This window comes from Canis lupus, chromosome 7 (genome assembly GCF_011100685.1).
Source record: "Canis lupus familiaris isolate Mischka breed German Shepherd chromosome 7, alternate assembly UU_Cfam_GSD_1.0, whole genome shotgun sequence".
Taxonomy (NCBI): Eukaryota; Metazoa; Chordata; class Mammalia; order Carnivora; family Canidae; genus Canis; species Canis lupus.
In genome coordinates, this window is record NC_049228.1 from 1,361,478 (window position 1) to 1,389,168 (window position 27,691).

The 27,691-nt window shown below is 59.0% G+C and overlaps 1 protein-coding gene across 5 annotated transcripts in view; it reads right to left on the reverse strand.

Annotated features, from left to right (window-relative positions):
• Positions 1-27,691, reverse strand: part of NAV1 (neuron navigator 1) — a 242,939-nt gene that overhangs the window by 99,975 nt on the left and 115,273 nt on the right. For all 5 annotated transcript variants that reach the window (XM_038541901.1, XM_038541905.1, XM_038541904.1 and 2 more), the window contains one exon: positions 476-578. In XM_038541901.1, the coding sequence (XP_038397829.1) occupies positions 476-578 (103 nt within the window). The remainder of the gene's footprint in view (positions 1-475; positions 579-27,691) is intronic.

Here is a 27,691-nt window from a genome sequence, read left to right on the forward strand (position 1 = left end):
GACCGGGATGGGGGGGTGCTGGGTGCTCACAGCGAAGGCCGAGGGCCGGAGGGGCACAGCCACGGCGCCGATCTGGGTGGCGCGGGACCGGGCACTCAGGCTCCCTCGGCCGCTGGCTCAAGAGGCAAGAGGACACGCGAGTGACGACAGAGGGAACGGACGCTGGGTGTCGGGATGGGCACGGTTCTAGAATCCTCTAACCACAGACACTTCAGCACAGGAGAGGAGCAGCATCTGCAGCGCATGAGGAGACCGGGGTCGGGTCTGGGGGGAAGTGGACATGGAAGGCCACACCCCGAGTCACATGGTGTCCCCCCCACCAAAACTCCTGTGTGTCGAGAAATCTCCCGCCCGAGCTGGAGCGGACCCAGGCAAAGCTGACGCGTCCCCTCTCCTCTCCCCGGAGCGGGGGTGCCGCGGGGTCCGTGCCCGGCTCTCCAGAGTGGGAGCGAGCGAGCAGGCAGCTCGGACTCACCTGTGGGCCACCTGGGACCCCCGCAGGCTGGACATGGTCTCCTCCAGGTTCTGCCGAAGATCCAGGACATTCTGCACGGTCCGCTTTCTCTGGGACTCCGGGTCTGCAGGGAGAGGACAGCAGCCGGGTGAGCGAAGCTTCGGGAGAGCCGAGGCGTCAGGGTGCAGACGCGGACCGTGTCCCCGGAGCCCGCCCCGGCCACGTGCGCCTCTCGCCCCGGGAGGGGGTCTGTGTGGCGTGTGCCTCCCGGACCCCCACCCTGGCACGTCCTCTTCTGGCTTCATTTTTGAGAGGCCTTGCTTCTCCCAGCCAGGCCCCAGGCGAGGTCACCCGAGCGTCCACCCCGAGCCCGGGTCTGGGGATGCGCGGCGTCTGCCACTTTCGGCGGCCTAACTACTCCCCCGGAGACGCGCTACCCACGGGCACTGGCCCCACCGCGTGCAGCCGCCACAGGGGCCCGGGGACGCAGAGCCCGGCTCCCGGGGCGCGGTGGGCAGGTGGACGGCAGGAGGAGCCTTCCCGGGAGCGCGGCTGAGTTCCCGAGCGCGGCCGCCACCCTCGGAAGCCTGAACAGCCAGGGTGGCCCTCTCCAGCCTTGGTTTCTTGGCCGACCAGCACCACAGACAGCGGACAAGAGTCTACACCAGCAGAACCGCCCAGGGACCTCATCCCGTCTCCTTCCCAGGGTGACAATAATGCCCAAAAGCCTAAGTAAGGGGTAGGGAGCACGAAGGACTCCGAGACCCTCTCCATCCCTCTCTGGGTCTGTCCACCAAACCTTATGAGACACAGACGTCACGCCAAGTACCCAGGAGGCCCTGCGGACCCTGTCCTGCCCCGTGGTTTATCTCGGACTTGGGGATCCACAGTCACTGAATGGAATCGAATCCCCCAACGCCTCCCCAAGAGGCGACACATGGAGAGTCGGGGCCTACAGGGAGGATGACGGCAAAGCGATGGAGAAGCCCCAACAGTCCTCCCCCTCTGTATCCCAAAGTCCTCTGCGGTGCTCCCCTGGCCGCGCCGCCCTCTGTCCCCCCCCACCCCCCATGCCCAATGGCAGCGTGAGGTTCTTCTAGCTGCCAAGGGAACATCTTCGAATCCCTTCAGGGGCACTTCTTCCCCCAGGACACTCTCAGGCCCGGGGCCGACGGGGTGCTGGGGAGGGCGGGCAGGAAGCCCGGGCACCGGGGCCGGGAGCCAGCTCCACACCCAGACCCAGACCCAGGCACCTCCCCTCTCATCCCTTCTCTCCCCGGGGGGCCCTGTGGGAGGTGCTGCTGCTGGTAGGGTCGCTCAGGGTCCACAGCTTGTGTCTGTCCTCCGTGCTGGTTGGCAAGAAGGGACAAACGGTAGGCCTCCGTGTGTGGGCCTGCGCTCTGTCCCCAGTCTGGCGTGGCTGCAGCGGCTGCCGATGCCTATGCATCCTGGCAGACGTCACCTTGTGTGCTGCTTTTAACTGATGGAACGCAGAAAGCGTACACATGGAGTTTGAAAGCTTGGTTCCCACACGCCCGTGTCAGAGGCTAAAAACACGGTGCCACGATGTGGGTTTCTGGGCCAGGCCAAGTCTTTCTACAGGTTTGGCAGAGAGAAGGGAAAGGCATGCATGCCCCTAGGGGGTGTGCAGTCCCACAGAGGAAGGTGACCAAGAGTTACTCAGACGCTTGTGCGTGTGCCAACCCCGTGCATGTATCAGCTAGTCGGATCCTGACAGCGTTTACAGGAGATTCGTGCTCCTGGCTCCATTTTACAGACGGGAAAACTAAGAGTCCAACAGATGAACAACATTGCCCAAGGCCGCACACCTGGCACGGAGCCCATGGCACACTTGAGCCCAGCAAGGAACTCCTGTTTCTTGTGATGCATCACAGGGCACCTCTGCTCTGCTCCTATGAAGTGCAGGGTCGGCACACAGCAGGTGCTCAACGAACGTTGCAAGAATACATGGAAGCTACCACAAAAAAAAACTGGTCAAGACACACATTTTAAACAGATCGGATGGGGCACCCGGGTTGGCTTAGCTGCGTGAGCATCTGACTCTTGGTTTCAGCGCAGGCCACGGTCTTGGGGTTAGGCCCCTACGTCAGGCTCTGCGCTGGGCATGGAGTCCACTTGGGGTTCTCCCTCCCTGCCTCTCCTCTGCCTCTCCCCCTGCTTGCACATGCACTGTCTCTCTAAAATAAATAAATAAAATAAAAAAAAAAAGAATGGATGGATATATGTCCCTGTAGGAAGATGTCTAGTTTTTTCTTTTTTTAAAAGGAAAATTAGGGACACCTGGGTGTCTCCACAGTGGAGCGTCAGCCTCTGGCTCAGGGCGTGACCCCGGGGTCCCGGGATTAAGTCCCACGTCGGGCTCCCTGCATGGAGCCTGCTTCTCCCTCTGCCTGGGTCTCTGCCTCTCTCTCTCTCTCTCTGTGTCTCTCATGAATGAATAAATAAAATCTTTAAAAATAGAATAAAAAGGGAAATTATTTAATCCACATGGCAGCCAGCCCCAGGAGGGCCGCTCTGTAGCTCCTAATGCCCCGGGGCATGGGGCACCGTATGGGCATTTGGCTCTTAATGCTCTAGGATGACAGAAAAAACGACACTTCCTGCCCTCATTGCACTGATCACAGAGCCGTCCCCCCACCCCCCCACCCCCGGGACCCCTCCAAGACCGCCCTAAGCCCCTGCCTCCTTCCCAGGGCAGCAGAGTGGGGCGGGGATACCCCCAAAGCCTCACAGACTTGCCCAAACTTAGAGCCGCCGGAGTCCTTGGTGGCGGCCCAGCGCAACGTGGTCACAGGAGAAAAGGGAGGCTGAGGTCCAGGGGGTGGGGGGGGGGGGCTGGGGGCCACAGGGAGGCGGTACTGGGGTAGCTCCGGGCGGGTCTCCCCCAGGGCAGGAGCCTGGCCTGCCCTCTGCTCCCGTGTGCCCCAGCACTGCCCCCTCGTGGTCACCCTGCGCACGCAGCCCGCCTCCCCCAGGCCCCGGAGAAGCCTGGCCCAGCACCCCGGCGGCGGGCGCCCTGTTGGCGGTGGCCAAGGGTGGCCAAGGGGACCCTGGAGCTGAAGAGGCTGCGGAGACGCGGCCAGCCCGGGGCAGCCCCACACTCACACCCGCGACCCCGCCACACACCTTCGCGGGCTTAACTCGGAGAGACGGATAGAGTCGCACTTGCAGAAGAATCCGCCCAGCCCGTCCCCCTTCCCCACGCCTGACGCTCCTTCCATCCACCTCGACGGACCCCCAACCTGGACCCAGCTTCGCCCCTTCCTCAGTCTCCCGCGGGGATCGGGACGGGGTGAAGGCACGCGAGGCACACGCCGCTTTGTGCCCAGAACCCCAGAGCTTGGTGGCTTGTCTTACGGGACGAGTCGTGGTGCCTCGGGGGTCACTTCCACGTGCCTCCATTGAAGTGGGGTCTGGGCGCGGGGTAGGCCTAGGGGACATAAGAGAGCACAGGCACGGCGTCCCACCGCGTGGGACATGCTCAGGGCGCTCCCAGCCTCATGCCCTCGTGGCATTTCCGTGCAGGTAATGAACAGGTCTTCCCTGGGGCCGACTCAGCCAGGGACCCGCCCCCGAGCAGGACGCCCCTCCGTCTGCGAGCCTTGCTCTTAGTTCCTGCACAACAGTGTCCAGCTGCGAGAACAGTGTGTGGGTGTGAGTGTGAGTGTGAGGGAGAAGCAGGCTGGACAAAGGCCGGGGGCTCCTGCGGCCCAGGGTCGGGGTCTGAGGGGGGCTCATGACGTTGTCCTGGGCCTCTGCTCCGCGTCACGCCCTGCAAACGGGGCAACCAGGGAGGGCGTGTGCTCCCGGGGCTCAGAGGACAGCAGGGCCTCCCCACGGGAACGCCGGCTGCCGCGAGCATCAGCAGCCTCCCGGCAGGCACTGGGCCCTGCAAGCCAGGTTGGGGTTCCTGCACCCTGCGCCCCGTATACGAGACCGCAGAGGGCATGCTGTGGGTCACGCGTCTTTGGGCGGAAGGACTGGAATCAAATAAAGCCGACGCACAGGCGCTCACGCGCAGGCACACACTCGGAATGTGTACGCAGCGCTGGCCTGACCCTGAGCACCTTCCCTGCCCGTGTGACCCCGAGGCTCCTGTTCTTGGCGCTCCCGGACGGCACCTCGGAATCCGCATGCCTCCAGACGCACATGCACCCCTGCCTGTGGCTGGGCCTGCGGCTGGCGGGAACCGTCTCGTTAGGATCGCACGTGTGCAGGTCTGCAGTGCTACAGACGGACACGCTCCGCGGGGTTTGTGGGGGCTCGTGCCCCACTGTGGAGGAGGACGGGAAGAGACGAAGGCAGCTGCACACGGGCCATTCAATCTGGCAAAGGGCTGGCACGCGGGGAGGAGGCACTGTGCAAGATCGGGAAAACGAGCCGTTCCAGGAAGGCGGGACTATGAACCAACCGAAGGGAGACACGAGGGCAAGAGTGGACAGGCTGGTGTAGTAGCAAGGACACAGCTCTTCGTGTCGGAAAGACCTGAGTTCAGGTCCACGCTGCCCTTCTTCCAGTGCGTCTGCTCCGGAACAGGGCGCCGCAGCTGGCTGCAGTCTCCCCACCTGTAGAACGGGGAGGGTAACGGCGCCCCTGCCCCGGGGTGACGGTGTGGTTCACGTAAAGTGCTCTGCACGGTGCTTGGCGCCTAGTAGGCGCTCTATAAACGGTCGCTCTCATTCGGCGGAAGGTGCGAGGTGGCGGGTGAGCAAAGGGCACACAGGTGGATGGTGCTGGCCCCCCGGGGTGTAGCCTGGGACCTCCATCCTCGTCTGGGCCCCCACTCTGGCTGGGGGAGCCCTCATCCTTGGAGGGAGGGCGTGCAGGATGTGGAACGAGGCCTCATCCCCGAGTCTCCGGGCCTGTGGACAGCCCTGCACCGTTGCAATGCTCCGTCTTCAATCCTGCTTCCCCCCGGAACCCGGCTCAGCCGTGGGAGAGGCTGGGCCCCAGGGCCTTCCCCGGCCATCAGCCTGCAACCTGATGTAGTCACGGACGGGCCTCCAACGTGGCGTAAGGACCCCACGAGGTGTGGGGAGGATGAGGGACCCCAGGGGATCCATCGCCCAGCAGTCAAGGTTACCTAAGTTCTGTACGATTTTAATTATTAGCTGACAATTAAGTAAACTGCGATAACTCACCGCTGCAATCTTAATTACTCCCCCCCCCCCACAGTGTTTCAGAAACCCAGGCCAGAGGCTGCGGAGGCCCGCGGAGGCCCGCGTTCCTGGCTGGGCTCAGTGAGAGGCAACAGGAGAAACGGGAGGGACTCAAGGGGAAGAAGGTTTTCAGGTGACAGCATTTCCGAGCTTGGAGGAACACCCGCCCTCTCCTTCTAATGGGGGGAGACACAAGCCTGCCCGGGGGCCCACAGAGGGGAAAGGCCCGCGGCCCGCGGCTCCGTCCTTGAGCATGTGATGCTTGCTCAGGTCACGACTTCAGGGGCATGAGATCAAGCCCTGTGGGGGCTCCAGGCCCCGCGAATAAGAGTCTGCTTGAGACGGCCTCCCCCGCTCCCTCTGCGCCTCCCCCTGCTTTGCACGCTGGCTCTCAAGATCAATAAATAAATCTTTACAAATAAACAATGAACAAACAACGTCAATCACCGTTTGGGATGGTCTGGGAATGGGTCCACTTCGATACCGGGCTAGACTCGGCGACCTGCGGAAGGAGGAATCCATCAGGCTTCTCTCTCTCCCTCTCGGTCTCTCTCCGGTCCCTACTGGACCCCAAGAGTGGGGCCCAAGTCCTCTCTAGACTCTGAAGTCCGTCAGTCTGGGCTCCCAGTACACCCGGGCCAAACGCCATCAGAACAAAAGCTGCCGCAGACACGGACACGCCGGCCCTCGCCGGTGGGCCGCCTCCCCGTGACGTCTGGGACACCGGCCACAAAGGATGCTCGGGACAACACAACCAGCATCCGTGGCTGACGTGCTGCATTTCCAAAGTTTGTGTGGCTCCTGTCCTCCAGCACACAGGCCTCCGAAGTCCAGCCAGGCGAGGCGGTGGCCCTGGGATCGGGACCCCTCCGGGCCGTCCTCAGCGCCCCGGGTCTCCAGGCCCTGCGCAGGGGTGGCGCTCCGCGGGTTCTGCAGGTCCTCGCAGCCGGCAGTCGGTGGCTGGGCCCCTACCTTGAGGCCTGCGGCGTGGCTGCGGCGGGACGGGCACTGGGCAGCTGAGCCAGCGCACGCGGGCCGAGCTCAGGCGGGGCAGGAGACTTCTCCCGACAACCCCGGCTCGGCCCTCCGCCCCGGCCTCGCCCCCCCGAGGCCCCAGAGGGGGCAGGGGTGGGCCTCCGTGCAACAGGCACCCCTGCCATGGAGCACTTGGGCGGGCGGGCGACGTTTCATTCTATTCCAGACCCGTCATTTCACTCATCTCCCCCCGTAAGTCACAATATTGCCAAAGGCGGTTGTCGCAGAACCGCGCAGCGCGACAAATCTCACGCTTTGAGTTCCTGCGGGTTCCCACGCCCCGGGGGGGCTCCCGGGAGCTGCATCCTTGTCCCGGAGGGTCCTCAATGCCCCAACGAGCGTGTGAACCACGTTGCTTTCATCCTGCTCACGTCAGAGGGCTTGGAGCGGAGACCTTCCCGGGTCTCTACGAGGCGCTGGGCCGCGGGGAGGGCGAGGCGGGGTACTAGGGGACGGGCCGGGAAGGCAGGGCGACTTCGGCTTCGCTCTTCCACACTCGGATAAATGACTTCCCCTGTCTGGGCCTCAGTTTCCCTATCTCTTAAATAAGGGAGTTGGGCCCCTGGGTGGCTCAGCCGGTCAAGCACCAGACTCTTGGTTCGGCTTGGGTCGTGATCTCAAGGTCGTGAGATGGAGCCCCACGTGGGCTCCGCTCTGGTCCGGAGCCCACTCTATAGCCTCTCTTCCTCGCCCTCTGCCCCTCCCCCACTTGCACAGGTGTTTTCTAAATAAATACAACCTTCTTTTTTTTTTTAATACAACCTTCTTTGTAAAGAGAGAGCAAGTGGGGGCGGGGAGCAGAGCTCGGAGCCCCGCCAAGGGCTCTGCGACCCCAGCTCACGACCTGAGCTGAAGTCCAGTCGGACACTCCGCCCGGAGGTGTTGTTCTGAGGAATTCCGACGTCACCAGAACATCACACTCGTCACCACACGGGGGTCCCGACGCCAGGCCCCCCGCTGTGTCCTGGGCCTCAGGCCGAGTGCACTCCCTGGACGCCATCCCCCGTCTTGGGAACGCCCGCTCCTGCACCTCCAGGCTTCCCGGGAGAGGGGAGCACAGCAGAGCCCTCCGGGTTGCTCTGGGTCCCTCCAGGGAGCACAGCAGAGCCTCAGCCGGGCGGGCTCGCCGCCGCTGGGAGGGCCACAAGGGGGCGCCGCCGGTCCTCGGTGGCCTGGGGCGGCCGGGGCTGCAGAGGCTGCGGAGCTCGCAGGCCACCGCCAGGAGGGCCTTTCCCCTGCACCGGCCAGGCCTGACTCCTGCCTCCGGTCTCCCGCATCCTCCCCCGACCCCAGGCCCAGTGTGGCCTTGTGCGATCACCCCTGCAGAAGGGCCACGACTTTGCAGCACGCACATGGGGGAGCGTGTCCTGCCTGTGGGGACAGGGAGCGGCACCTGGCTTCTGGGGTGAGCCAATCAGCCCTGGGCCTGGGGGTGGGGGGTCCAGGGACCCATGGGCTACACCTGGCAAGCTCAGGTCCAGGGCCAACGTCTCGGAGGGACTCCAGCTGGACTGTCTGCTCTGCTGCCCAGCGGACCATGTGGCCTATGGGGAGCGGGTGGGGGTCCCCGGGGGGCTCACTTCAGTCCACGGGCGGGCGGCAGCCTCTCTGCGCACAGCAGGAGGGAGGGAGGCTGCCCAGGCCAGGCCAGCTGGGCCTCGCTCAGAGGCGACCCCGGGATGAGCATCAGAGCTCCAGGAGAAGCGATGCCCCACAGCCACTTCCATGGCCCATGCTTTAGGTAAGGGCTGCCGGGGCAGTGGACGCGGAGGGCCGTGGGCCCAGGGGCAATGGCCGCCTGCACCCCACAGCGAAGGGGTGCTGCTCGGCTCCCCCGTCCTCTCCCCTTCCCCCCCTCCACATGCCTCTGAATGTTAGGCCGCAGGACCAGAGCGAGGAGCCACGTTCCCGCTTCGCTCACGGCCCTGCCTCCACTGCCCAGCGCACCTCAAGGTCCCTGGCCATGTCGTCCACTAGCGCCGCGGCCCGGGGCCCCCGTGTGGCACCTGCTGTGGGGAGCCGGGAGCATGTTACAGCCACAGCTCACACAGCAGAGAGGTCGTCCGCAGGCCACGAGGGGAGGGGACAGGACGCATGGGACCTGGCCGGGGGCCGGCTGCACACAGTCATTGAAAGATGTCCAGCGGTTCCCGACCGTGGGCCGGTGACACCAGTACCGGCGCCCTCTTCAACCGCCCGCGTGCCAGGCCCTGCTCTAGAAGCTTTAGGCATATCAGCCCATTTAATCTTCACAAGGCCCCCGCGAAGCAGCCCAGTTATTATCCCAGTTTTACTGTTGAGAAAACTGGAGCCCAGAGAGGTTAATGAAGTGAAGCTTCCTAAGGCGGCGCGGCAGCGAGTGGGGCACAGACCGCCCGACGCTAGAGCTATGCCGTTCAGCGCGGCGGCCGCCGGCCACAGAGGGCTCCCTAACCGCACAGACACATGGAGATACAGCCCCCAGGACAGACCGCTCACCCTTCTAGAGTACAACGCGGTGGCCCTTAGCCCATTTGCAAAGCCGTGCACCCATCACCACCATCTAACTCCAGAATACTTGGATTACCCCCAAAAGAAGCTCCGTGCCCTCAGCAGTCCCTCACCACTGTCCCCTTGCCCAGCCCCTGGCAACCACCAACCTCTACTTTCCGTCTCTACAGATTTGTCCATTCTAGACATCTCCTGGATGCACAATCGTGACTCTTGGCCTTCTGTGACTGGCTTCCTGGTGCGACGCTTTCTTTTTTTTCTCTTTTTTTTTAAAGATTTTATTTATTCATGAGAGGCACAGAGAGAGCGAGAGACAGGCAGAGGGAGAAGCAGGCTCCATGCAGGGAGCCCGATGTGGGACTTGATCCCGGGATTCCAGGATCATGCCCTGGGCCAAAGGCAGGTGCTCAACCGCTGAGCCACCATTTCGATGTCCATTCACGCTCTAGCAAATACCGCTACGTCATTCCTTTTCGTGGCTGAATAATTTTCTACTGCTTGGACATAACGTACTTGATCTATCCATCCATCATCTGATGGGCATTTGGGTCATTTCCACTTTTTGCCTATTTTATGAACAAAGCTACTATGAACATCCACATACGAGCCTTTATATGGACACACGTCTTCATTTCTCTGGGTCATATGCCCAAGAGTGCGACACTGGGGCACGTATAGCAACTTGGTGTTTAACGTTTGGAGGAGCTGCCACAGTTTTCCAAAGTGGCTGCCTTGAGGGTCTGTGGAGTGTGCCACGCTTCATCTTGGGGTTGTGACTTTGAGCCTCACACTGGGTGTAGAGATTACTTTAAAAAAATATAAAATAAAATAAAATAAAATAAAATAAAATAAAATAGATTACTTAAAAATTAAATCCTGAGGGACGCCTGGATGGCTCAGCCGTAGAGCATCTGCCTTTGATTCAGGGCGTGACCCTGGGGTCCCGGGATTGAGTCCCGTGTCGGGCTCCCTCCATGGAGCCTGCTTCTCCCTCTGCCTGTGTCTCTGCCTCTCTCCGTGTCTCTCATGAATAAATAAAATCTTAAAAAAAAAAAAAAATTAAATCCTGAAACAAAACCAAAACCCAAAAAGCCAAAGATCCCCAAGGGCTGCTCCATTGCACCTTCCCACCAAGAGTGTGTGAGGCTCTGACCCCTCCACATGCTCTCCAGCATGTGTTAGTGTCTGTTTTGTCGCGTTTCTTTTTTTTAACGGCCATCCAAACGGGTGTGTAGCACATCTACCGTGTGATTCAATCGGCATTTCCCTAACGACTAATGACGCTCAGCATCTTCTATATTTAAATTAATTACAATAAAATAAAACTTAAATTCAGTCCGTCACTTGCCCCAGGCACACTTCAAGTGCTCAACGGCCACATCATCACACGCGGGCTCGTAAGCTGTAGACAGAGACCGTGCCCATCCCCTCAGAGCGACCTACGGGACGGCACCGCCAGAACCCGGCGGGCTCGGTCGGGACTAAGGTCACCGGCTGTTTCTAGGAGGGGTTTGCCTTCGATGGACGTTCAAGTCTAGCGTCTCCACTTCACCGGTGGGGTCCATCCTGAGGTTCACGGGGCCCTGTCGCCGCAGAGCAGAGGGGGTCACGCAGAGACCCGCCCGAGCGCAGGATTGGCGTTTGCGGCAGACGAGGATCAGCAGCAAAGGGGAGGGCGTGCTTTAGCTCCGTGCTTTTGTCACTTTGCATCTCCATGACATCACCTCCTTCCCCAGGACCTACCAACGGCCTAGCGACAAGAGGCAGGGACTCTGAAGATACTGCTCTTTGGACGGGAGACCTGCCCAGGTCGTGCCTCCGCCTGCACCAGAACCCAGGCTTTGGCGCCTCCCGACCCTTGGCCCAGACCTCGCAGTCCCATCGGTCCGTCTGCTGTAGCGAGGCCCACCGCCTGAGTCCCCTGGAGGCGGCTGCACTTCCGGGAGGGGACGAGTCCCATCGCCAGGCTGCCGCTGCTAGGCTGCACCTCTGGGCCCGAGAAGCCGCTGCCTTCCGCCTCAGCCATCCACGCAGGGCCTGCCCGCCAGGAGCCCGCGGCTAAGAGGCCGGCGTGCGCAAGCCGTGGTCGGGCATTGTCATCGGTGCCCAGGGGCCCTGCTGGTTGCTGGGGACCGATTAGAAAATGGTGAAGCGGGGGTGGGGGGAGGGAATCAGAGAGGGCCTCCTGGAAGAGACAGCCAGCGATCTGAAACCAAAGGAAGGGAAGGAGTGAGCCTGACCGCGGGCCACAGAGCAAGCCCCTAGGTTGGGCACAGACCCAGCTTTACCGGCAGCAGCCTGTGACCTTGGGCAAGGTACTGAATCCCTGGGCCTCAGTACTCGTACCTGTAGGGTGAACTAATGGCGCACGCCGCCCAGAGCTCCTGGTCAGACCTCCTGTCTTTCTCCCCCACGAGGTCGTGGCCGTGGAAAGGCAGACACTCGGCAAACTCACCCGGTGTCTGCGCACAACACCCCAAGCACGGGGCACGCTGCCCTCGCTGGTTTAAACAATACAATGGGAGAGGGGTGTGGGCTTGGGGTGGGGGTGGCACGAGGTGGGAGACACAGCAGAAGCGCAGGGTAACTGGTGTGCCCGCGCAAGGTCTGGCCAGCGTGGACAGGCGCCGTGTGGATGGCCCCCGCTGCAAGGGTAGGTGTCCATGCCCTCACACATCAGAGCTGGCGGGAGCCTCAGAGGCTGTTGAACCAGAAGAAGAAACTGAGGCCCAGTGGAGTGTGGAGTGGCCATGACTTGGTCAAGGTGGCACAGCTTGCCCGTTTCAGAGCTGGGCTGGAGCTGGAGGAGGTGGGGGTCGGGCTTCAAGGAGATTCTTTGGCTCCCACGCGGTTGGGGACAGCGTGTAGGTGATGCAGGGCCTGCAGGGCCGCCCCAGAAGGGGGAGGTCCCCTTCCTCAGCCCCAGCTCCGCCTGCAGAGCATCTGCTCCCACATCAAAGAGCTGTCGCCATCCTCGGCCCCTCCTAGCTGCCTCCCTGGAGGATTCACATTTCTGGAAAAGCCTCCTAAGTCACCGATCCTCTCGACCCTCTGCTGCCTACCCCTGGGGACCCTCGGGCTCAGCCCATCTGCCACGAACACGGCTCCCCACCTTCAGGATGGTTCCACTACCCACGGAAGGACCAGGCCTGCACACAGGGCCATGCCCCCCCCCACCGCCCCCCCAGGGCTTGGGCACACCCTGGAGCAAGGAGGAATGAGGTTAGATTTAAGGACTTCCCGTTAAGAAGGCAGAGCAATCCTGCCGTGGAACTTAATAAGATCTGCTGAAGAGTTATTAAACAGCAGGCATGTTCTCCGAGGCAGGAGGGGAAGGGAGGGAACAGTGTCCCCTCAGTACTTCCTCCGTACGCAGCACGATGCTAGACACTGTGCCCAGCAGCCCCCCTTCCCCACCGCTTCGGCTGCCCCTGATCCCGAAGCCAGTGAGCCTCTTGAGCATGTGAGAAGGCCCAGAGCGGGCTCATGCTGTGCCACAGCCGGCGTCATCCCCTCCCTCACGTGGTCACGTGGGCATTCTATCTTGTGGCATCATCATCACAAGGGGGGAGGGCGGCGTGAGAGGGGACCCTGAGAGCTGGCGCTCACGTAGCTTCCACGGCAGCGTAGGGTTAGAACTGTTCTATTTTACTAGAAGTTATCGCTCTTCGTCTCCCACTGCCCCCGATTTAGAGACTGAACTTCATCCGAGGTTACGTCTGTATCGGAAAAAACCCCTGTAGACACGGGGGTGGTAGATGCCGCGGCTGCAGGCATCACGGGGGGGCCCTGGATCACATCTCCTGTGGATAAGGGGCCATGACTACACAATTTGTGCTTTGACACAACAGCCACGAGGGGGGTTAAGTACAATTAGCCCCATTTCCTAGCTGTTTGGCTCAGGGAGGCCGGTTCCCTTCCTACGGTCCACGGCTGGGCCGGCATCCGTGGTGCAGCAAGAATGTGAATCCACATCAGCCTCTGAAGTCCATGTTTTTCCCAAAATACATGATAAATGACAACAAAGACAGCATCACTAGACCCCAGGAGGCCCTTCCCGACCCACAGGAAGGACCTGCGCTCCCTGCACCAACAGGAAGAGGCCTGTCCTTCACGCCGTGGAATGAATGAGCTGCGGGGCTGCCAGCAGACAGGGGGTGGTGGGCCGCCGGCCAGGTCAGCGTTTCTCCACCTCCAAGACTCGGGGCCGCCGGCCAGTCCCGGCCTTGCTGGCAGTCGCTGCTCCTGCCCAACACTTCCTCGAGTCCTTTCTCCCCACTGGGCTTTGTCCCAGCTCTGGAACCTGCAGATCTTCTGGCCTCGGAAGAACCTTCCTAGAGCATCTGGCAGGCAGGTTGTGCGGCCTGCTTGCCAAGACCCATGGCTACGCTCGGCTGCTTAATCAGATCACTCAGGAGCCTCCTCCTCCGGGTCCAATTCCAGCGCAGGAGCCTGGGAACCAGCTGTGGCCAAAAGCAGGGCTCCAGCACCACCCCCTCCTCCCAGCCTCCCGCCCTCTCCTTCATGGGGAACATGTGTGGGGGACTGGAGGCTCCCAGCCTACCTCCTCCCGACCCTGGCCTGCCCCCACTCGCTGGCCTCTCACTGGACAAGCCAAGGGGACCCCATGCCTCTGGAAGGGAGGTGCTTTCAGAGCTCGAGCACCAGGCTGGAAGCCAAGGCCCTGGGTCCCAGTCCCAGCACCTTCTGGCACCTGGGAGCAAGCTGCTCAGCCCTTCTGGGCCTCAGTTTCCCCTTCTGAGAGGAAAAAAAAATTAACCCCGTTCCCACACTGGTGAAGGTGGGGAAAAGGATATGAAAAGAGACAGGAAGTGAGCAGGAGCCTGTTTCTGTACTGGGCATGCTTCTCCAGAAGGTCCCGCAGGGCGAGGGTGGGGGTGCAAGGGTTGGGGTCACTCTGGAGAGCCTTGGACCCATACCGAAGTGAAGCCCAGGGAGGGGCAGGAAGAAGCACCCAGGCTCGACCCTCGCCCAAGCCCACCAGGGCCTGCTTACAGCCCATGTGTCCTGGGCCCCGGCGGCAGCCGCCAACAACTACGGACCGGGCACTGTTTGGACGGAGCCGAATTCCCAGGAAAAAGCCCACAGGAGGCTTGGGGCTGGAGGGAGCAGAGGCACTGTCTGTAGGCTGCCCCCACTCTGGGCGCAGGGGCGGCGGGGGGCCTGCGTGTGAGCCCCTGGAGAGGAGGTGCTGCCAGAAACCCTGGGGGTGCACGGGGAGCCAGCGGTCCTTCGCTGCTCATCCTCCTCCCTGGTGCAAGGAAACGCTCTGAACCCACAGCAGCTCCATCCCGGTGGAGGAAGCTGGCCCGCGGTGGGGTTGGGGTAGATTTAGGACTGGGTCCAGGCCAGGCTTCCAGGGACAGTGGACAAGAAAAATGAATACTTGGGGCCTGGCTGGCCTGGACTCTTGGAAATCCACAGACTCCTTCCTTTGGCAGAATTGATCTCTGCCCCTGACCGGAGCAAGGAGGCAAGATGAACATTGATTAGATGCCTGCTGTGTGCCAGGCCCTTCACATTCCTAGTCATTTGAGACCCTAATACACCCCCCCGCCAAAAGCAGGCATGAAGGCACCCCCCGCCAAAAGCAGGCACGCACTTGGAGTGCCCAGACCAAGGAGCAATCTGCCCTTGACCTCAGCTGCGGAGCCGCAGGGTTCAGGGCAGAGCCCACCTTCTGGACCCCACCTCCAGTGCTCAGCTCATCCCGGTGAGTCGACGTGCCTCACTCATCACAGATTTCCAATGAGGAAGCAGCCGAACAGGCCAGAACCCGGAGATAAGCAGCCTAGCTCCACAGGACTCCCCTGATCAGCTTCTGGTATTTGTCAATGGGATGCAGCTCTTGTCAGGGACGTGCTGCCGACCTGAGGTCACCCCAGGACCCGAAGTCAGGCTCATGCTGTCGCTGAAGCAGCCAGGGCCGGGGGTGGGGTGGGGGGTGGGTGGTGGTCCAACCTGTGACCTCCCTGCAAAGGATCCCCAGCCAGGCTCGGCTCGGGAGGCCCCGGCAGCTGTGACCCCTGCCCCCACCCTCCCAGGGGTCATCTATCTTTAATGAGACAGAGGACACCAAGGGGACACCCCAGCCTCAGAAGAGGCTCAGAGAAGAGATAGGGAATCTGCCGCATGTGCCTAGTTCCAGCTCTACTCAGCAGCCAGCTGGTGGTTGACAAAGGGGGTCCTTAGGCCCTCGAGGTTCCCCGGCCACTGCTCCCACTCCCCCGTACGTGGAGCAGCCCCTGGGGCCCTAGCCCTAACTGTGTGAGCCTCAGGGAGGATTCGGGGCTGCACTCTCCTCTCCAGCTGCGTGCTCCCACGGACAGGACAGGCGGTTGCCATGGGAACAGCTAGCCAAGGCTGTGCTGCCGGGGACAGGGGGACAGGGGTGAGTGGACCAGAAGCACAGGGGTGAGAGGACGTGAAGTGATGTCTGTGCCTGTCCCTTCCCCCGCCAGGAAGCCAAGCTGGGGGTCACACCGGGGATAGGATTTTGTATAGGGGGGGCCAAGCCCGGGCTGCAGGCTGGGAGGTGGCCCGGGTGGCTTCAGACAGGCCCGTCCCCCGGGCCTCAGTCCGAGGAGTCCGGGGGCTCACATCCACGCCACTGCATTCAAGGCCCTCGATCACGATTGCTTGGCCTTGATCTTCACTACTTCTCCCTTGCACTGGTTCAGGCTGACCCTCTGCTGTCTCCCGTCATGGCGCCAAGTGCTGCCAGTTAGAGGGGCCTTCCCCACGGGGGTGACTCGCACCCAGGCTTCAATGTCCACCCCAAAAAGCCTTCCCAGCCCATCCCAGCCATCCCAGAGATCGCTTCTTTAAACTACACCTGGTGCCTGGGCCATGCTTGCCAAGGCCCCTGTCCTACCTTAGTGATAACGGCTGCCGGTGCATGCTGGTCTTCCTGCCCCCCCACCAGCCACGACACTTGTCATGGAAGCCTGTCTCGACCCCAAAGGCCCTGGACAGCACACATCAGGTGTCCAGGAAGTGTCTGATGGAGTGAGTAACTGTGCAGCCTGGCCCCCTGCCTGGCCCTGTGTGAGGGTCCCCACAGGGCCTGCAATAGGCATCTGTCCCCAGGCTTCTGGACTCGTCTATCTGCCTCTGGGGAGGCGGCACCTGGATGCAGCAGGTCCTCAGCGGGAGCCGGGGGGCACACAGGCAGCGCCCCCCAGCAGAACGTCTGTCCAGCGGCTGCCCACCTGCCTGCCTGCCTCCTGCTGGGCTCGGGTTCAGCGATGCCGGGGGGGGGGGGGGGGGGGGGGGGGGGGGGGGCACCCCGTAAAGCCTCACCTCTCCCAGCCCCGCCCCCTTGCCCCCTCCACCTCCCCGGCCTGCCCCGAGGTGCCCCGGGAGGCCTGCCCTGCCCAGTCGTCCACGTGGACCTGCTTTCCTCCCTCCGAGGCCGCCCTAGCCCCGGACCCACGGCCACGGGGTCCCCAAGATGCACGCACATACTCGGCTGTGCACCGGCTCTGCCCACACGCTCGATAAACCGAGATAACGGCCGGACTCCCGGGACCCCGCGCCCCACCGTCCAGCTCCCAGCATGCTTTCCCTAAAGGCTGCAGCGAATCACACAGCCAGTGCTTGGGGGGCTCCCCTGGGCTCCCGGGCCACCTGCACACACAGGACACAGGCCAGGCTGGCGGTGCTGCGGCTGCCTGGAGCCCGGCAGGGCCTCCCTGCCTCCCTACCTCCCTGTTCTCCCTGCTTCCCTGTCCTCCCTGTGCTCCCTGTCTCCCTGCCTCCTAGTCCTCCCTGCCTCCCAGTCCTCCTGTCCTCCCTGGCTCTCTGTCCTCCTTGTCCTCTCTGCCTCCCTGTCTTCCTGCCTCCCTGCCGAGCACCCACGTCTCCGGCTGGGTCTCCAGTGCCCTAACCCAGGCTCACGAAATGTGTGTGAATGCACGAACAAATGGTCAAGGGGCAGGAAGAAGAAAGGGCCCAGTCACAGTGCGGCTCTGGGCTGCCAAGCAGCGGGGAGGGGTGGAAGCAAGAGAGCTACCCCTGGAGAGCGCGGGGCCTCCGGGCCTGGGCTGCTGCGCTCCCTCGGGCTGGCTTCCGGCAGACCACGGGCCCCCAGCTCGGCGAGAGGCCCCGGCCCCCAGCCAGCGAGGGAAAGGACCCGGGGACCCCACGGGCTCCGACTCCAAAGGACCATAGTGACTTTGGGAGGGAGGCCCGTATGCAGACACGATCCAAGTCCGGTCCGGGCTCACCGGGCCACACACCGCGCCCTGAGCAGAGGCCTCATGATCCGCAGGCCCAGCTGAATGCACAGGATCGCAAGGCAAGGGGACCCCGGTTCCCTCAGGCTGCCCAGGGCACAGTCCGTCCCTTAGACACACGCGAGGGCCCGGCTGCTGCAAGACGCACCCCCACCCCGTGCCTTTGCCCCCTGCCCGTCCTCGAGCCGGGACAGGACAGGACAGCCGTCGTCCTCCCCGTCCCCTGTGTGTCCCACCCCTCTCCACTCACCCATTCCTTGCTTCATTTGGTCGCTTGCAGCTTGAGCATCTTTTTTTTAAAGATCTTATTTGTTCCTGAGACACCCAGAGAGAGAAGCAGAGACGTAGGCAGAGGGAGAAGCAAGCTCCCTGCGGGGAGCCCGACGAAGGACTCGATCCCGGGATCCGGGGTCACGGTCTGGGCCGGAGGCAGATGCTCCAGGGGCGGGTGCCCCTGAACGTCTCTGTAGCAAGCACAGGGCCGGCTCTAGGCTGTAAAAGGCTGGGGGTGGGGAGGGAGCTGCTCTTCCCAGGGAACCTTCTCTGCGGCCCCCACTCAGACCTGGTCACTCCACTGGAGCGGAGCAAGTGCTTTTGCTTGCAGCGCGGAGGTTGCACCTGCGGGGACGGTGCCACCAGGACACGCTGGGAAATGTCTGGACACATTCTTGCTGTCACAGCCCGGGATGCAGTCCTACTGGCATCTAGTGCAGAGGCAGGGACACGCGTCCACACCCAGCAAAGCACAGGATGCCCCCACCGTCAACCAAAACGTCAGTAACGCTGAGGCTGATCCCAGGATATGCCAGCTCCTTCCTGATATTTAGTATTGCTTGGTTTTCTGAAAGATTTTCTTTATGGGGCACCTGGGGGCTCCGTCGGTGAAGTGCCTGCCTTCGGCTCAGGTCGGGATCCCGGGGTCCAGGGGTCCAGCCCTGGGTTAGGATCCCTGCTCCATGAGGGGTCTGCTTCTCCTTCTCCCACTGTCACCCCCCACCACCACTGTGCTCTCTCTCTAGTAAAGAAAATTTAAAAAGAAGGCTAAGGCAGCAGTCAGAGCTCCCCTCCCTGTGGATTCTCACCATCACCTCCCACCCGCACTTAGTTTCAACAAAAAGGGGGACTTTTGCCTTAGAATTCCTGGTGAACGCTCTCGCAGAGAAGGGCGCGTGCTTCTGGTGGGTGTGTGGGGACTCGGGGCTTCTGGGAAGCCCATGAAGAGGCCCCGGGAGTCTGCTAGTACTCAGTCGTCCCCATGTTTCCACTGGGTAGACTGAGGCCTTAAGCCCAAGGTCACGAGGAAGCAGGTGGGACATCCACCGCCCAGGTCCCAGCCCCTGCTCCTCCCCGAACCAGCATCTTTGGTAAGGGACAGAGAATCTATCCAAGCGAGAGCCACTGTCACTCCGTCGCGTCAGGGACAGGCAAGAGAGATAAAAGGGCATTTGACTCCCTGCTGTCAGCCGGAGATGCTAATGAGTCCTTTGCTTCCGAAGACGATTATCGGACGGAATAATTCATCGCTAGAGATTAATTGGACTAATTACGTTGGCTCTCACAATCCCTTGAATAATTATTTTCTATCGGGGCGGGTGTCAGTGGTAATTGTGTGATATCTGAGCCTCTTCCCCTGAGTGAGAAGCCCACGGAAAGGGATCCCTGGTTTTGAGCGGTGCGCAGGATGCAAACACCACAGGTGGCTGCGTTTCGGCTCTGGCCTGGTTACACCGTGCTCAGATTTCACGTGGAAATCCTCTATTCGGTAAATATTACCATGTCTGATACCCCACGTCTAACATGGAATATCACTGCTTCGAATAACCCTCCTCACACCCCCATTCAGCACATTCCTCAGAACATCTCCCTCTTCCCAGAAGTCCTGGACTGCCGGAGTGGGGAGACCGCGGGGCATGAATTCTCATCCCTCCTGGGGTCAGGGGTACCTGCCCCCACACACCTGGTCTGTGCAGGCTCCTCCCACACCAGCTCCCTGGCCACCCTCAGCCCCCCAGCCAGGCAAGAGCCCTGCACCTGCACCCATCCAGGGCGACCTGCACTGCGCAGAGCATTTAGGGCTTCTGTGGCAATCTTTTCTTTAAGATTTTATTTATCCATGAGAGACAGAGAAGCAGAGAGACACAGGCAGAGGGAAAAGCAGGTTCCCTGAAGGGAGCCCAATGTGGAACTCGATCCCAGGACCCCGGGGTCACACCCTGGGCTGAAGGCAGACGCGCTCCACCACTGAGCCCTCCAGGGATCCCAATCTCTCTCTTTAATTTGAGTCAACCACCTTGCTGTGTGATTAACTGGGAAGGTTGAGCATAAGCAGAAGAATTTAGTGTTTAAATGAAACTTATAACCAAGTTGACCCGATGCAAGTAATAATCCATAGTCACTTTCGGGTTATGTGGCAATTAGAGGTTAGATGGCTGGGCAGCCAGATGAGGGATGTTCAGGCCCCCATCGCCGGAGGTGGTTAGGAGGAAAAGAGGGTCCTCAGCTCCTACCCCCCACCTCCCCACGAGGAAGAGTGAAGAAACTGGCCTTCACTCGGATTCTCCCCATCAGCCTCTGGTCTAAAACTAAGTCCATTTCAGAACAGGGTCAGGCACCAGATCAACTGGTTTTAGGGCTCCAGGCTACTCTGGACCAATATTCAGGTCGGTGGGTAGCAGCTTTACAATCAGATTGGAGTTTCAATCCTGGCTCCACCTCCAAGTATGAAAACTCAGCCAAGAGTCTTAATGTTCAAAAATCTCATCTTTATTTCACCTGTAAAATGAAGGTAATTATGTTTACTTTTTAGGGTTTGGGGAAGATTGAATTAGCATGTTAAGAGGGCACCTGGGTGGCACAGTTGGTCACGGGTCTGACTCTGGTTTCAGCCCAGGTCACGATCTCATGGGTTGTGGTATTGGCCCCTGAGTCTCTCCTTCTTCCTTTGCCCCTCTCGCTCCTGCCGCCCCCCCCAATCTTTAAAAAGAGAGAGTGTGTTAGGTGCTAGTACCATGCCTAGCACGTGGTAATAGTTATTATGATCATTATTGTTTTAAGTTGGAGAGCCTATCCATCCTGGTCTACTCTGGTTAGGAACCCAGGGGTCTCCAGAGGGCCCTCAGATTTTAGCTCTTACCAATCCCCCACTTAAATGGAAATTTGCTGGGGAACATGACACTTATTTCCACTCTCTCCACCTGAAGCTGGATAGACAAAAGAAGTATCGCTGCTTAAGTGGTGGTAGGATTTAAGAAAAGACAAATCCTGTCCCATCTTCCACCCAACTCCCAGCCTGGGGGAAAAAAAAAGGCAATCTATAAAACCTTCCCACAGTAACTGCCTGGATTCAATCAGTGAAATATATTTAGACCCAGTGGTAAAACCCTTAAAAGCGAGATTCAGAAGTGAAATCCTAACTCATTGGTTAGTCATTCCCTGGTGTAATTTATATAATATTGTATATACTGGCAAAGGAGATCTTCCTAAATACAGTATGCTTCTAAAGACTTCTCAAGGTGTGTGTCAACTACACTCAAATTAAAAAATTAAGTAAAAAAAAAAAAAAAAAGACTTCTGAAGGGAGAAAGGAAAAGGCCTTTAGGATGAAGCTGGCAAAGGAGCTAAAAGGCTAACTATGCATATTTGCAAAATACCTTTCACACCAGGAAGGAGCTCCTGAATTGAGTGACAAAGCAGCTACTGAGGAGCTTTTGCAATGGCAGCAAAATGGGCCTTCACCAACCTTCAGTTCTTCCCGCAGGGCATAGGGAGGAGTGCCGTCCAGGCTGGCAGGAGACTGGCAAGAGACTGCGCTGCTGGGGTTGGGCTATTCTCCGGAAAGAAAAGGATAGATTGCTGTCCGGAAGGCAATTTAAAGGCTCTTTAGGAGGCAAGGGTGGCAAGATAAGTAGCAAGAGAAAAGGAAGCTCCAGCAATAAGCAAACGACCTGGGTGTGGGACAGGGCACAGAGCAGGAGGCAGATGCAGATACATGCCACCTTGCAATAAATTCATGAGATGTTCAGTTCAGCACAAAGAAACGTGGTTAGGAAACGCCTGGGACCCACTGAAGCCAAAGTATCAGGTGAGGTAAACAAGAGGGTTTGAACCACAAATATTCAAAAAGGATGAACACATCTCTAAATGTTGAAAGCATCCCATCCTATAGTTTAATCAGACTGCTTTCCAAACAGCTTGACTAAAGAAATGAATGTTGTGATGGGGCATATGGGGAAGGGCTGATCTGGAGGAGAAACACTGAGGGGGCAGGGACGAGGGCAGCAGGACAATGGCCTGAGAGAAGTGAGTATCTGGGGGATTAAGAAGAGAGGCAGACAAAGAGATGGGGGGAGGGAAGAGGTTGAGGAAAAACACCTGGATTTTACTTAGGACTAACTCAACTCCCTGTCCCCTGGGAGCACAGGGCAGCTTGGCTGGACCTTTCCACACCCTCTTCTTTGGCTCTGGAGCCTCAGGCAAGTGTGAAATAAAATCAGTGAGCTAAGGACCTCATGTTCTATTGAGGACCTCTGTGTCCTATTGATGTACACAGAGTCTCCAGCACTCTTTACAGGGACGTTTTGCAGAAAGCAAGCCTAGAGTGTTCAGTGGTATTTTATTTTATTTATTTGTTTGAAAGATTTATTTTAGAGAGAGAGAATGCATGTTCAAGGTGATCAGAGGTATGGATGGGGAAGGGGCAGAGGGAGAGGGAGACAAGCAGACTCCCCGCAGTGACTGCCCGTAGTCACTGTCTTCTAAAGCATATACTATGGAAAGAGGAAGGAAAGGGTAACTTTACAGCGGGGAACTTTGCAAACACTACTTTAGCCGGATGATCAAGGTCAACACCAAAAACGATAAGCCACGTTTCTAAGACATATCCTTCCCATGATGTCCTGAAAGGGTAACCCGACTGGGGGTGGGGGTGGTGCTCCATCCCAGGAGCTTGAGATCATGACCTGAGTTGAAATCAAGAGTCGGAAGCTCAACCGACTGAGTCACCCAGGCGTCCCACATTCAGTGGTATTTCAGTTCAATGGCCTTAAACACACGCAGCTGAGGGCTTTCCCACATATCCTCCAGGTACCATGATTCCAGCCCAGGACGTTCAAAAGGATGGACTGAAGACAGAGCAGGTTTGAAAAGCACAGAAGGCTTGGATTCTGCTTCTACTGCTAACTGGCTATTTCCTGGACCTGTTCCTCCTTTGTAAAATGATCTAGAAGCCATTTCAAGCTGGTGGACTGGACTCTGTTTAGAGACCTATACATGCCCTGATTGCCACTGCACGGAAAGGAAGTACTGGCCGCTGGGCCAAGGGGGGGACAGGAAGGGCTGTCACTGAAGACTCTGCTACAGGCAGTAATGGATTCCAGACAGTCTGGCCTCACACTAGGAAGTATCAGGTGTTTGGGGAACCAGATACAGGAGGAAATGAACAGAAACACCCAAACATGGGGTAATGGACACCTTGGCGAGGATTACAGGCTGTTTCCTACAGGGCATCACCTCTGAGGAAGGTGAGAGCTAATCTGCCTCACAGCCCCAGGGATGAGATACTCAAGTCTGGAAATGCTGTACATCTGTGCTGGGGGCAGGTCTGGGTTCCTCTAAACTTAAACTTAACAAATGTGTGTGCCTGCAATACCATTTCTCAGCCTTTGGAGCGCAGTCTTTGGCTCAACTGTGGAGACTGTGATTCAGAAGAAATGGGGTCTTGGGGTACCTGGGCATCTCAGCTGGTTAAGCGGCTGCCATTGGCTCAAGCCATGATCCCAGGGTCCTGGGATTGAGCCCCCATATCAGGCTCCCTGCTGGATGGGTAGCCTGCTTCTCTCTCTCCAACACTTGTGCTCTCCTGCTCTCTCCCTCTCTCTCAAATAAATAAAATCAGAAGGAGGAGGAGGAGGAGGAGGAGGAGGAGGAGAAGAAATGAGGTCTTAAAAAGTCCCATAAAAGAAGGAAGGTTACAATGAATCATATGGTACTAGATTAGAGTTAGAAATATCAGTATTAACTAATGCTTATTATGCTAATTATAATTACAGCCGTCTGGGACACATGTTACTATTTCCTAGCTCTGCCCACTGAGAAGCAATGATACCTCAGCAGCAATGAGCACACACGGCACTCAGATCTTGGTTTCTAACGCCAACCTCCAATTTTTTTTTTTCCAACCTCTAATTAAAGGAACAAGGGCTCCCTGGAGAAATAGCTGTTTCCTGGACTGGGGCAGGGAATGTGCATGAGTCTGGAGCATCTTGTAGGGCCAAAACTCAAGGGGAACAAAAAGATCAAGGTATGTCAAAGAGTCAGACACAAGTACCAACTGAAAGAGGTCGTCCCCCAACAGCCAACACTGAAATAATCGTTTAGATTACTGAAAATGTAGTATTAAATCATAACTCAGAGTAGCATCAGGGGATCAGATATCTAGCCGACAGAGCCACTCGGGCACCCCTCACCCCTACTTTTGCAGGTGGACTGCCCGTAGTCACTGTCTTCTAAAGCATATACTATGGAAAGAGGAAGGAGAGGGTAACTTTACAGCGGGGAACTTTGCAAACACTACTTTAGCCGGATGATCAAGGTCAACACCAAAAACGATAAGCCACGTTTCTAAGACATATCCTTCCCATGATGTCCTGAGAATGACACTTGACCTCTGTGGTCTTCATCCCCCAAACCCATAAAGGCCATCTAACCATGAAAAAAACCATCAGTCAAAAGGACATTCCACAAATTACCTGGCCAGCACACTTTAACACTGCCAACGTTATCAAAATCAAGGAAAATCTGAGAAACTGATGTGGTCTAGAGGAACCTAACGAGATCTGATGACGGACTGCAATACGGTGTCCTGGATGCGACCCAGGAACAGAAAAACGACATTCAGTAAAAACTAAGGAAATCCAAATAAAGCATGGATTTCAGTTAGTAATAACCAGTACCGGCTCATTCGTTGATTGTAACAAGCGTGTCACATTGTAGATGACGCCGGCAAACGGTGCGACTGGGTGTGAGGAATAGGACAACTCTCTGTAATACCCTCGCAACTTTTCAGTAAATCTGAAGCTATTCTCAAATTTAAAAGTTTATTACAAAATAAAAAGCTGCACAGATGGTTCTGAGGCACAGCATCTATTATGTGGAAGATCCTGAAGAGGATTCAAGAATGAGTGACACAGCCCGTGCCAGCAAGGTGTTTAGAGCCTGAGTGGGGACAGGATGCGGGGCTGCCACCAGGCAAGCAGAGAGAAGAGTAGGAATAAATAGTTGCAACTGATGTGCACCGTCAGAAGTACTGCCATCAAGGTTCAAAAGACCCCAGAAGAGGTTCTTGCTAGGGCAGTGGACAGCCAAGAAAGATATTTTTAAAGGATGGATAAGATTTTTATAGGCGAAGATCAAGAAGTAGGTATTTTCAGCCTGGGGACATGGGTCATTCCAAGATAAGAGGACAGAAAATTGGGGGCAGATTCTGGGAACCATAAGGAGCCCACCTTGTCCAAAGGCTGGACAGTGTTCCACACCTGGTTCCGGGGACCACTATCCCTATGGAAGATTGTGCCACAACAGGGCACGTTGTGTGTCCTGTGAACCCATTCCTGGGGAGTCGCAAAGCCCACGGGGAAATAAAGACTTGGTGAAGTCCTACAATAAAGAAACCTGTTTAACTTTGTCAACCCACAAATAAAAGACCACAGGTCTTTTATTTTTAAGTAACATAACATCAATCAGCAAGTTTCACAAAACTCCCTCGGGGAAATGCCAGCGGATAGTCGGGGTCAGGAAGAGGGAACACAGAAGCCAGAAAGGTAGGAATGTGCATCTGCGGGGCCTTGAATGTTGGGATAAGACAGCAGAATGTTCGACTGTGGGGAGCCACTGAAGGCCACCGTGCTGGGGAGGGACGGGATCTCAGCTGTGTACCAGGAAGGCACCCCCAGAGCAGTGTGCGTGCATGAACCAGAAAGGGGGGGCAGGAAGCTTTCTAATGGAAGGATGGTATGAATCAAGACAATGGGGGGGGGGAGAAAAGGTAGAAAAGGTAGAAACAAAGAGACTTGATAAGTGACTGAGTTGAGGGACGGGGGTCAGTGCAAGAGAGGGAGGGGTGAAGAGGGATGCGGGAGAAATTATGATGCCAGGGGCATCAGAGCTGGTGAAAGAGGCCAGCCGGTGGCCTGCAGCAAGGCCCTCCCTACCCTTCTCCTCCTTCCTCCATCCCAGAAGACCCCGTCCGTCTCAGGCCACAGTGACACCTCCACAGGCCAAGGGCACACCGCAATAAAGAAACTCAGTGTTGGATTAGCAGTCGGAGCATAAAACACACATGCACGAGTCCACACTGACAGACATCAACGGCCGAATAACCAAGCGCGAGGAAAGAGCAACCTCCCCACGCGGAAGAACGGCAAACCATTTTACAGACCACGATCCGTAGGATCAACGGGAGCCTGAGCCCCGCGTCCCGCCCCACCCTTCCCAGCCTCCAAAGCCAGGCCCGCCCCAGGGGTGCGGAACCGGACACCTGCTCCAACCCCTCTTCTACCACTGCCCGGCTGGGCGACTTGGGGCAGGTCACCCAACCTCTCCTGCCTCAGCCTGCTCTTCTGCAAAAGCGAGACGGAAGCGATTCCAACCTCGTAGGCATCCTACGAGGCGTTAATACACGCCCGGCTCTTGGACGGTATTGGGTGCGGATCCAGGACCAGCACCTACCCCGCCCGGAGGGGCTCGGAGGGGCTGGCGAGGAAGGAAGGGGTCTGGCCCCTCTGGAACATGATCAGGAGAGGAGGCGCTGGGCTGGGCTTCCAGCCGATGGGGGTGGGGGGGCAGGACAAGGGTTCTCCTCTCCATGGGGTAGAAGCTGCTCATTAGCAAAAGGCTGCCTCCCCTGCCCAGATGCTCACGGGTAATGAGAGTTCTGGGCTCCCTAATCCGCAGACACCTGGGCCTCTGGGGCATGAGCTGCGAATGAAGCTGGAGCCCGGATCTGGGGGGGACGGCGGAGGGAAGGTGCTGGAAGGGCCAGCTGGCCTCCCTCTGCCTCAATGAGCCGCTTTCCGCCTGCGGGCTCTGGAGGCTGGCCCCGTGCTGCAGATGAGGGGGGTCCGGAGACCCCCCAGCAACCCGAGTGCCCCCTCCCTCCAGGTCCCCTGGACCTTTGTCTCCTGGAGGGCCTCCCCCCCCCCTCCAGCACCCGGTGCCTCAGCAGGAAGCAGATGGAGGGGAGGGGTTGCCAGGCCTCTCCCCCTGCCTCCCCGCACCCCCCCCCAAGTCTCAAGGGCTCTGGCGGGGTCCTTCCCCCTCCAAGCTTTCTTGTCTGCGCCCAAGCCCCGAAGTTGGGGTTGGGAGGGGAGGCCCAGGGAGCAGGAGGTGTGTCCTGGAGTGTGAGCTGGTGGTGGCGAGTGGGTGGCAAGAAGGGATGAATGTAAGGGGATGAATGGAGCCCGGGACTCTGCAGAGCGGCCGCTTTTGTTGGTGGCTGACTGAAGTCAGAAAGGGGGGGAAATTGCTGATAAAGTCACTGCTCCCTCAGAGTTCCCTCCTGCCTGAAGGGCGCTGAAGTCCCCAGGAGAGTTCGGGGCAGCCCGAGTCACCAAGGTCACCAAGGTCACCAAGGCCATCGCCCTGCCTCCTGCGCCCCACCCTCCTCATCCATAAAAGGGGGCAGGCGTAGGCCCCAAAGAGCTGTGGCAGCCGGAGCAAACCATCCCAAGGAAGTGCCGCGCCCAGGGAGCCCTCGAAGGCATGGGCTGCGGCCGCCCTCAGTTCCAGGCCCCCGTGGGGAATTTGGGAACACCTGTGCGACGGCCCGGCTTTCTGTCCCCACGGTGCCGCAGGCTGGTGGCCGCCTGTCCCCCCCAGCCCCACCTGTCTATTGGGCACCAACACCGTCCCACCTGCTTTCCAGGGACGGGGCGAGAACAAGGAGACCACGGGGCGGACACGCTTCTGAGACACTCGTGTTCGCCTCCCTGCAGGCCCCCAGCTCCCAGGACTCGGGTCAAGGCGGGGGGTGCCCCAGCCACTGGGCGGGAGGGGCTCTCAGAGCAGGCGAACAGGCCCCCTGCGAAGCCGGGGCGGGCCTGAGGGGGTTGGCGAGGCCCGGGAGCCAGGGGCCGGCCACGGTCCCGGCCAGGGGAGGCTGAGGGTGCAGCAAGGACAGGCCCGGGGTACGGGCCGCCCCCCCAGCCCTGGCACAGAGGTCGCATCCCAGAGGGCCGCCGCGGGTCGGGGTGCGAGGAGGCCTGCGGGGACCACGGGGA